The sequence below is a fragment of the Hipposideros armiger genome, unplaced genomic scaffold, assembly GCF_001890085.2.
Source record: "Hipposideros armiger isolate ML-2016 unplaced genomic scaffold, ASM189008v1 scaffold_709, whole genome shotgun sequence".
NCBI lineage: Eukaryota > Metazoa > Chordata > Mammalia > Chiroptera > Hipposideridae > Hipposideros > Hipposideros armiger.
Genome location: NW_017732059.1, coordinates 519,111 through 529,256, shown reverse-complemented (window position 1 = coordinate 529,256; position 10,146 = coordinate 519,111). Strand labels below are relative to the sequence as shown.

The 10,146-nt window shown below is 49.5% G+C and overlaps 1 protein-coding gene across 1 annotated transcript in view; it reads right to left on the bottom strand.

Annotated features, from left to right (window-relative positions):
- Positions 1-358: 358 nt before the first annotated feature.
- The window catches only part of PRKX (protein kinase cAMP-dependent X-linked catalytic subunit), a 68,844-nt gene continuing 59,056 nt past the window's right edge, over positions 359-10,146 (bottom strand). The window contains exon 6 of the mRNA XM_019627104.1: positions 359-854. Coding sequence (XP_019482649.1) covers positions 713-854 — 142 coding nt within the window. The 3' untranslated portion in view covers positions 359-712. The remainder of the gene's footprint in view (positions 855-10,146) is intronic.

Below are 10,146 nucleotides of genomic sequence, written 5' to 3'. Positions count from 1 at the left end.
AGGTTGGGAGGTACCACCCGAGAAGCCAGGGACACATCCCGACCTTGGACGCGGTCATGGCACAGACAGGGCGAGACAGACGGTAGGGCTCGGCCAACGCTCCGAAGTCACCTGGGCAGCACCCGCACTAGACTGCCTACGACTGGGGAACGGGCTTTCCTTTTAATTAGGCAGCGTGTTCCTCTCGTCCGGCCCAACTCCCCGTCGGGAAACCCTCCCCATGCTCTCAAGTCCCAGCGTGAACGTCGGTGAATATTTTTTCCCAGAGTTCGTTGACGGGACAAGCTTGTTGTCCTCCACCGCAGGGGGCCTAGCGTGGCCTCTGAGCTCCTGTCAGCCGGTTCTACACACGGGTCACCTGAGTTGTCCCCACTGGGACTGAGAGTGAGCTTAAGGATTACAGGGTTCCTTGCAGAGGTGATGAAAATGTCCTTGAAAACCGACCGTCGTGATGACGGCACGACTCCACAAATATATTAGAAGCAACTGGACTGTACACTTTCAGTGGGTAAATTTCATGCGAATTGGGTCTCAATGATGCTATTTAAAAAGTGAAACTAAATGCACAACATAAGCGATCACTTATAGATCACTGTGGAGTCATGTGCTCACATGGAGTGAGGAGAAGACGGGGTGTAGAGCCCGCTGGATTTTTTTCAGAGCAGGTTTGAAATTCAGCCGACGATTCAACACGAATCGTATGCCTTTGTTTCTATCTATAAGTGGAAACATACAGCATCAAGGAACAGGGACTCCTCACGGAAACCACGTACCAGATCGGGGCGCAAACACTGACCTTCATGTTCCCGAGGCGCCGTGTTCTGTCAACAACAAGAAGTTTCTTAACGAGGTCTCTGTTTGGGGGAGGAGAAAAAAAAGAGCGAAAGCAGCATGTCAACAGCCATAAAATCTACCCTGTACAGACACACGTGGGCAGCGGTTGCAGGGTCACGTGGGCGCCCCATCCCCTAGCACTTGTTTCTAAATAACTCACTCACTGCTGGGCTCTCTGCACACAGGGGCTGTTGCTTTTTTCCCCCTATTATTTAGACCAGGGATCGGCAAACTTTTCAGACGGAAGAGCCGCCAGGGGTCGGCAAAGTGCAGCTCGCGAGCCACATGCGGCTCTTGGGGTGCATTCCGTCTCAAAAGTCTGCCGACCCCTGGAAGAGCCAATCCTGTCCCTCACAACAATTTAAAAATTATTCGAGAGCCATTAGTGTATTTTTACATAATCACCATTATGTGAATAATACCCTGTAAAAATTTTATAAATGAAACTATAATAGTTTTATTTTCATTGTCAATTTGACTTCAGAGCCACCTGTACGCACCCAAAGAGCCGCGTGGGGCTCGCAAGCCGCACTTTGCCGACCCCTGCCGGCTCTTCCGTCTCCAAAGTTTGCCGACCCCTGGTTTAGACCATCGCCGACCCTATGCATGACCACACTTAAAGCTGCTCTACTGGGAGTATAAGGAAACGGAGGTTTATTGAAAACTCAAACCCTTGCAACACAGCCAGGGGACGAGGGGACAATGAAAAAGGCTCCACCCAATATGGCAGAGCCAGGTAGGAAACTCGGGCTGGGTGCATCGATGCTGGAAGGGGCTGTGTGTCTGCTCGCATGACCGACCGTCCTTCACGGTGGCTCAAATCCTAGGTGTTTCGTTAGGGACCTGGTGCCAGTTGGCTTCCCGCTGATCACACACGTTCAGACATGAAGAAACGCTGGTAAATATTACTGGGTTGTCGGAAAAGTCAGGACGTATTTTTTTCTACGTTCTTCGTTGCAAAAATGCAACAAGCCCCAATAGCTTTCCGTCCCCCTTGCATCATATATGCAGAGGGTGCCAAAAACAGGTATACATTTTTATACATGTTTTAGGACAGGAAAAATCTGTATGAAAATTTTCATACAATGAACGGCTAGCATTCATCTGGTTAACGCCATCTTGTGAGCGAACATCATACTACACGTTGCTACCGTAATTCAACTTCGAAAAGTAATACATAGATAACATCTCTTAAAATGTGGACAGTTTTTGGGACCCCCAGTATATATATAAATATATTTAGTCATAAGAATCTCAAACAGACATCTGCCCAGGCCAGTACTTTACACGGTCAAATGCTGAAGTTGTACGCACCAATAGACGAACTTAAAAAAAATCGAGCATCGAAATTCTACCCTCAGGGCCACCGATGACAGAAATTTGGATGACAAATGATTCGTCAGGGTCCTGGGTGCTTGGTCAGCTCCCTAAGCTCTAGCCCATCCCGTGAAGACGTGACGTTCTCCTCAAGCACCCTGTGCTGTCACCAAGTGCAGCCAAGGGTCCCTGCTCTTACCCAGACCCCTCGGTGGTGACATGGGGGGGGGCCCAGGGTGCAGGGAAGGGCCTGGGCAGCCTACATGATGAGGACGTTAGACCAAAGGAAACCAGGCAGCCACTGCTCATTTCTCTTCAAAAGGGTCAACGGCTGAGAATGCAAGTGGGAAAAGGAAGTGCACCAGGGTCAGGTGACACTGACGTTTGCTCCATTGCTACAATATCTGCTTTTCCACAAAACGCCGGAAACCTGCTCAATCTATTGACAGATGCGCTCGGAGCCTTTCACTCAGTATATTGATATAAACGGTCTGTGTCCAAGTCAATGACCCAAGATGTACAGATCGTCCCGCCTCTTGGGGGGACTTGTCTTGAAAGAGTTTATGTCATTTCCTTGCAAGAGGAAAGGGAATAAAATCATATCATCTTCTGAACTGCCTAAGACCATCAGGAGTCTACAAAAGAAAAGAGGCTGAGTGTGAGAATGCAAGGGACAGGCCACAATTATTTCAGCTGAAGCAAGTGCACCAGTGGTGACACCTAACTCACACCCACCGTGGACACGGTCCCCACCCCCACCCCCTGTGTGCATCTGTGCCAAGGCAGCTGTGTCCACANTTTGAGCTCTGAGCAACAGCGGTTCGAGTCAGCCCGAGCTGAGCAGCCGTGAGCTGCCAACAGGTGGCGGGATGGCTCAGCTAAAAAAAACAAAACAAAACAAAACAAAAAACAATTCCAGGAGCAACAATGCTATGTGCGCGCACCTCCCGAAGAACACACAGAGAATTGGGAAAGGTGTGAGATCTCCGTATCAGATAGCTAGGGCAGCTGGAAACACAGCAGAAAAACTATTCGCTGAGTGTAAGAGAAAATCCACCGGACGGCAGTCTTTTGTTTCTTTAAGTAAATTTCACAGCATCTCTATCAGAAAAAGGCGCTGCATTTTTGGCTTATCAGTGAAGCGTTCTTCACGACAAAGCAAACCGAGTCTCTTCATCACTTAAAGACGACTGGATAATAATAAATCATAAAAACGTTACAAACAAATCAAACAAAATCCAAGCAACTGAGTAGATCCGGAAAGATAAAAAGTAAATAAATTCAGGTTTCCACCACGGTGTTGTTTGCACACGGTGTTGGCCCGACAATTATTTTTCCACTCCTCGTAACGGCCATTACAGAAACAAAAATGGGACAAAGCAGACAGGCCAGTGGGTAAACATATCGCTGGCAATATTTTGTTTCTCTTCCCGCACGTGACGTTTTTCTCCCTTGCGTGTTCCAGGAAGGAGAGCCCGATTTAAATGGTGTAACCAAGCGATCTGGAATGGGGGAGTCACTGAAATATCTTTACTCCCCATATGAAAAAAAACTCGGCCCTCAAAGCCGTCACAGGCTGTAGTGATACAGTCACAGACGCTCAGAGAGCCAAGGAAATAACAAGACACAAAATCATTTTTTTTGGAATCCTACCTTAAGCTTGGCAAATCCCGTATGATCACATTTGAACCAAAAGGGACCCCAAAACGCTTCTGAAAACACTTGGTCAGAATTGTGAGGACGCTGCTCTGCACTCGGGGTTTTCGCAACCCAAGAACTCAGGGTTTCTCAACAAAAAGCTGTGTGTCTCCAGGGCTTCCGGCACACACGAAACTAACTCCTCGGGGGTCTTATTTACATGCACAGACTCTGCCCCCAAGACCTGTTCGGGGTCTGAGATCCTGGCGGTGGTGGGGACACCCCCGGGCACACCACACGCAGCGAGCGACACCCACTGGGGTGTTTGTCACGCCGCCACTCGGGAGGACTCCGTCCCTCCGCTCCATCGTTCGTGTCCCAATGTGGATACTTGGTCAACACCATATGCCCTTCACATGGGGGTCCCGTCAACCTCGCTGTGTTTTACTTACTAAAGGTGAACGCATACCTTCCAGATAGGGATTCCTGTCCTTCAGAAATTCTTGAAGACCTCCAAATCTTTGGGTGACACCGGAGGAGCCGTGTTCCAGTCATTCTCAGGATATGCTTCGAAGTTGGAGGTGTCTCCCTCGCCACACACTTTGGGGACGATGGGGGGCTATAAGATGGGTCAAGACACAAGGGCATGGTTAGAAAGACGCGGTTTGGGGACCCCCCCGTGTCTGCGACCATCCACATCGGTGGTCTAGGCTGACCCCCAGGGTGTAGGCATCAGTGTTTTTCTCGTCTCTCCACTGTCTCGAAAGTGCCAGGTTGAGAATGCTGCTCTAGGGGGCTCCTGTGAGAAACATCCTCCATTCATTGGAAGGTGACATTCCCCCCCCCCAAAAATAGACTGCCTCTAATCTACCAGCATCACTGCACAGTGCCCGTAAGGGGGAGACACACCTGTGCGCTTTCACTGACCATTCCCCCTGAGAAAGTGGGGGGGAGGTGGATCAGCCCCATCTCAGCCACAGAGCCCGTGAGGGGTGGGGCCGGGTCTCCAAGCATCCGACTGCAAAAGCTGGGTCTCAACCCCCGTGTAGGTGCCTTTTTAGCGCCAAGACTGTCATTGCACCGGGAGTGTGGCTTACCAAGGGTGTGACATGATTGGCTGTGCTGTGCAAACTAACTATCTGTCAACCACAAACCACTGAGTCGCAGAGTCAGCGATTTTTTGTAAGGCGCGCTCCCCGATGGGGCGTGAAGCGCCACACGGTGANATCCTGCACTCAAGTCGTACGATGATAAGAAGTCACCAACAGGGATACAGTACACAGGACTCAGCCAACACGTGTAAAAGACACGCTAGGTGAACAGACCACTGTAAAAAAGAACCGCTCCGGCATCGAATTTCAAATGCCTGCAACTGGGGCAATCCGGGGCATTTGGGATGCAAACACCAAACTCCAACCAAGTGTCTTTCCTGCACTGCACTAACCAAGTATCCAGCGGGAGGGGATTGGCGCGCAGCCCTCGGTGCCGACCTACAGAGAGGTGCGCTGGGGTGTTTCCGTAACCAGCGTCGGCCCTGTTTTCACAGTTACAGTGGTCCAAAATCTAGAGGCAACTCAGGTCAACGAAGAAATGGCAAACGCATCCCACATCGCTCCAATGTTTGGCGCTGCTGCGGATGCTGCCGTTAAGTGGCAAGTTGGGCTTTAACTGTTTAGATGGACAGCGTGAAACAAAACATTCTAGACACGTACCCACAGGTGACGGTGCAGCTGCTTCCTGGGCGTGGGTGGGAAGAGGGGTCTTACACCCTCATGACGCCATGAAGCGGGCACGCGTGTCTTGTTGCTGGGGTTTCACCTGCTATTCTGTCGAGTCGCCAGCAGAAATCGTAACTTGCCCCTTGACGGCAACAGGTAACATTGAACAAGCTTTCGACTTCTGCTGGATTAGCTGCGATTTTCTTTCCTTCTGAGAGTTATAGGTGCAGATCAAAGCACGCCAGTGACATTCCCATGAGGAAAACTAGACCCACCCCAAGACACCTCTTCCTCAGTTATATGCATATCCTAAAGATTTTTTTTTTTTTTTGGCCAACTCATAAAAATTGCATCAAGCAAATCTCTGACATTTTCTGATCTGAATTTGGTGATGATTTCCGTGAATTTTCTTCAGAACTTTGCACCCTGGCTCTATTTGAATATACAAAGTCCCCAAGGAGTAAACTATTTTTCACTTATATGCAGGGAATGTGCCGTGGGGTTAAGTCTCATTTTGATTAAACCAGCCTTTACGTTATGTCACACCATTTAATTTACGGCCCCACCACGGGCAGTTAACACATAGCACGTGCCACTCCAGATGTTAAAATTGGCACGACTGCCGAAGGTGGCTTTAACACCCTGAGGCATTTTTGGAATTCCTTTTTCACTTATAACTTGTGTCATGTAGGCTGATGGCAATGTTTTTCAAGGACGATGTCGACGCATTCAAACATTCCTGCTTATTAGTTCAAAATTAAGGCCATGCATTTCCATGCTTTCTGGATGCTATTTTCATCTCACTTAACAAATCCTGAGCAGTAAGGACTGAACCTAAAATTGAGCGTATGGGTGGATGCGCCTATGTACAATTTTTTATTGTATTCAAGGATGGTGGCTCATTTATTTTTCTAATTTTTTAAAGTAGAAGGCTCCAAAATCACAATAATAACGATAGTTATTATTATTTATTTTATAGTCAGAAGGCATGAGATGGGGTTGTTCTTTCTAGATCCACGCTTCACACAGTTTGCCAATCTCGCCGGATTGATATTCAGTGATGGAACAGATGGAACAGTTGAGAGATTCCTAAGGTTTTGGCCTATGGTGGACCTCTAAGCTGCACAGCATGTGGACTGAGAGGTACAGACGCAGAACAAAATTCGGTGGGGACACGGGCAGCTCACCCTTTGGAAATAATTTTTCATGGCGTTACCCGTAAAGAGTTTATTGTAGTAAATTTTGTACTCACGGCTCACCTCCTGAGTTGATCCCTATTTGAAGCCTAGGTCATGTCCGAGACGGGGGAAGGGGGAATGTTTAGGGTCTTTCATTTCACTGTGTTTTCACGGTGGAAGGGTGTGCGTTCTCTTCCGATACGCACAGCGCTTGCCTTCTCCTCTGTCACTGGAATCTGGCTAAAGCTGAGAGGAGAATGAATTTCCTTTGAGATGTTTCTACTTATGAAAAAAAAATTGACTTTCCCACACGGCAGCTCTCCACATCTCTAGATGCATCTGCAGGAGACAGAGGTAGCAAGTGCTAGGGGCAGAGTACCTCCCTGGGCACGGCTCGGGAAGACAATGACGATGACAAAGAAACCACTGGGTAACTCAAGAGCACTTGAGCGGCAGGGACCTGAGCGGGTACCCAGCCCTCCGTCTCCTGGTGCTACTGCGCCATGCCAGCCGCCCAAGGAGCTGGACCTCTCGGGCACAGCCTGGGAGAAAAGGGAGGGTGCAGACGGGGTCCTGGAGGTCCGTGCGGGTGTAGCCCTGTCATCACAGAAGGTTCTAGAACCTCCTTCTTAAATGCACAGATCTCCACGGGGAAGGTCACAGCTGGGCACTCTGATCAAGACACACAACAGATTTGGGCAACTGGGTATTTCCAGCTGACTCAGAGTCAACAGAGAACGGGCAACCCCTCTGGGGTTTCACAGCGAAGCTTCGACTCAGAAAGGAGAAGAACAAGACTAGAGAAGGAAGTTAAATACACACAACAGCGGCTCCAGGGATTGGCATCGGCGCCCCGGGGGGTTTCTCGGAAGACCCACATCTAGTCACACGCGTGTCGTGGCCAACTCCACACCTGGCTTTCCTCAGTCAATCCTGAGGGGAAAGGGTCTCAGGGTGCGTGTCAAGTTCTCGTCACGATCAGGCTCCAAAGACAAGAAACATCGCCCATGGGTCACCCTGCTCAAGTCCGTCCCATGTCTCAGACCAGAGGCTGCTGGATGGACTCAACTGGACCATCTACACAAGGAGAAAAGAAACCGGGCAGACACGAGTGACGTGCAACCTCTGCATGGAACGGGGACATCTTGTATGTAGGTCATTTGTTTCTTGCTTTTCCCAAAATGCAAATGAACAGGACAGCTTTGCACGGAGGTGATCCATGCACATGAGCTGATGGAGACAGAGCTGTTAGCGTTGGGATGTGTGTTCTGTTTGAGAGAGCCTAACTGGAGTTTTTAGTAGGGAACCTCCCCACTGTGCAATATGAAATTTGGGGAACCAGAAAATGTGCCAATTGTGTTCTGTTCTTTGAGCAATTTTAAGGGTCACTGGCTACTCTTGGACTAAATAAAATTCAAACCAACGTCTCCTTCGCTTCCTGGTGGTTTCAAGACCTCAAGTTACCAGATAGGAACCATTAAAGGTGTTAGCTAGAGAACGCCCCATGCTATTTTCTGCACAATTAACAACAAATGCATAGAAGGTGGTCAAACAAACAAACAAACAAATGCACACATCATACTTTTTAGATTTTTGTCCCCCAAGGGAACACATTCTAGAGAAAGAAATTTGTAAACTCAACACCATACACTCTGCAAACATTTACATGACTGCACGGCCACGTGCACCAGTCCTCTTGTCTTTGTATACACATGTGCACACGCACACGCACACACACACGCACGCACAATTTGTGGTTATAAATGAAGACATTCAGTTCAAACTTATAAAGCTGAGTCTAGGAGAAAAATCAAGATATGACAGGAGAAACCCAATGCTAAAGGAAAAGATAAAATCTACCACCAAACGAGTTCTCAGAACGCCCTACTGGGCAGGGTTCCAGTTGCTTAAATAACGGCAGGTCCGTGAATGTCCCCTGGTCTCCCATCTCTCTATATACAGAGGGGCGTGTCGACATGCGGTCCTTGTCACATCAAGGCGTTTCTTCAGGTCTGCATATCTGCAGCTCTGCGTCCCAGGCTGGCTCAACTCATCCAGTTTCTAGCATGAAATAAGACAAAAGATTTGGTTAGTGTCTAAATAAGCGGGTAAATTGTGTAATAGTACATGATACCGGAAAAGAATCCCGACTGTCTTTGGAATGCTAACTGCAAAAAGCCAGGAGCCTGAACTCTCAGGAGGGGAGATGCCTACTGAGGGGCACGGAACAAGATTTTCAAGGTGGGTTGTGAGTGTCATAAGATACCCTCATCCCTTGAATTATCACACCCTCACGCGCACCAACACAGGAGCGTGATGGCACCGGCAAAACTGCATCCCTGGGTGCCGGCCGAACGGCTCAGCTCGTTAAGAGTGCCAGCTGTGAGCAGCAGGGTCACCAGTTCAATTCCCACATGGGCCAGTGAGCTGCGCCCAAGCTGAGCTGCGGCTGAGCTGGTGAGAGCGTGCGCACTTAGCAGCAAGGTTGCCGGTTCGACACCCATATGGGATGGTGGGCTGTGCCACCCCCCCGCAGCTAAGATTGAACATGGCACCTTGAGCTGGGCAGCTGCGAGCTGCCGATAGGCAGGCGGATGGCTCGGTGTGCAACGAGGTTGCTGGTTCGACTCCCGCATGGGATGGTGGGCTATGCGCCACCCCAACCCCCCCCCCGCTTTTAAAACTAGACTGAAAGCAGCGACTGGACTTGGAGCTGAGCTAGCTGCACCCTCCACAACTAAGATTGAAGGCCAACAACTTGACTTGGAGCGGATGGGTCCTGGAAAAACACACTGTTCCCCTCCCCAATTCCCCAGGAAAATCTTTAAAAACAAAACAAAACTGCATCCCTGTTTCAACACACAAGACATCTGACGATGAAGGAGATGACAAGGCCCAGTGAGGTGAGAGCTTCCGGGCCAGCTGTCCTACGCCCTCCGCCCCGTGCTGGGGATGCACGCTAGGTATTCAGGCAGAGACGAGCGGTGACGTCATGCAGTTATCAATTACCTCTGCTGACCCTGTCGCTTCTACGAGAGACGGTTGTGCCTCATGAGGGAGTGTTTTCCTGCATGAGACTGTCACACCCGATCACCCTTGACTAAAAACGCCAGGGCTTCCCTCAGCCCCGAGTACACAGTACTGCTGCTAGAGCAGCTGACGGTTAGACTACGGACGTGTCTGTCGGTCTTTCGGAAGAAAACAGCAAGCTCCAACATTGTTGAATAAAAAGAAAGTAATGTGATCAGTCAACGATGTGTTGATTTTCAAAGGTTCTTCAAGCATGTCATCCGACAGCGCCCCCATCCGGGGACAGATGACATTAAAAACAATTCCAGAGGGCCGGCTGAGTGGCTCAGTTGGTTAGGAGCTCGCTCAAGAGTTTGAGCTCTGAGCAACAGCGGTTCGAGTCAGCCCGAGCTGAGCAGCCGTGAGCTGCCAACAGGTGGCGGGATGGCTCA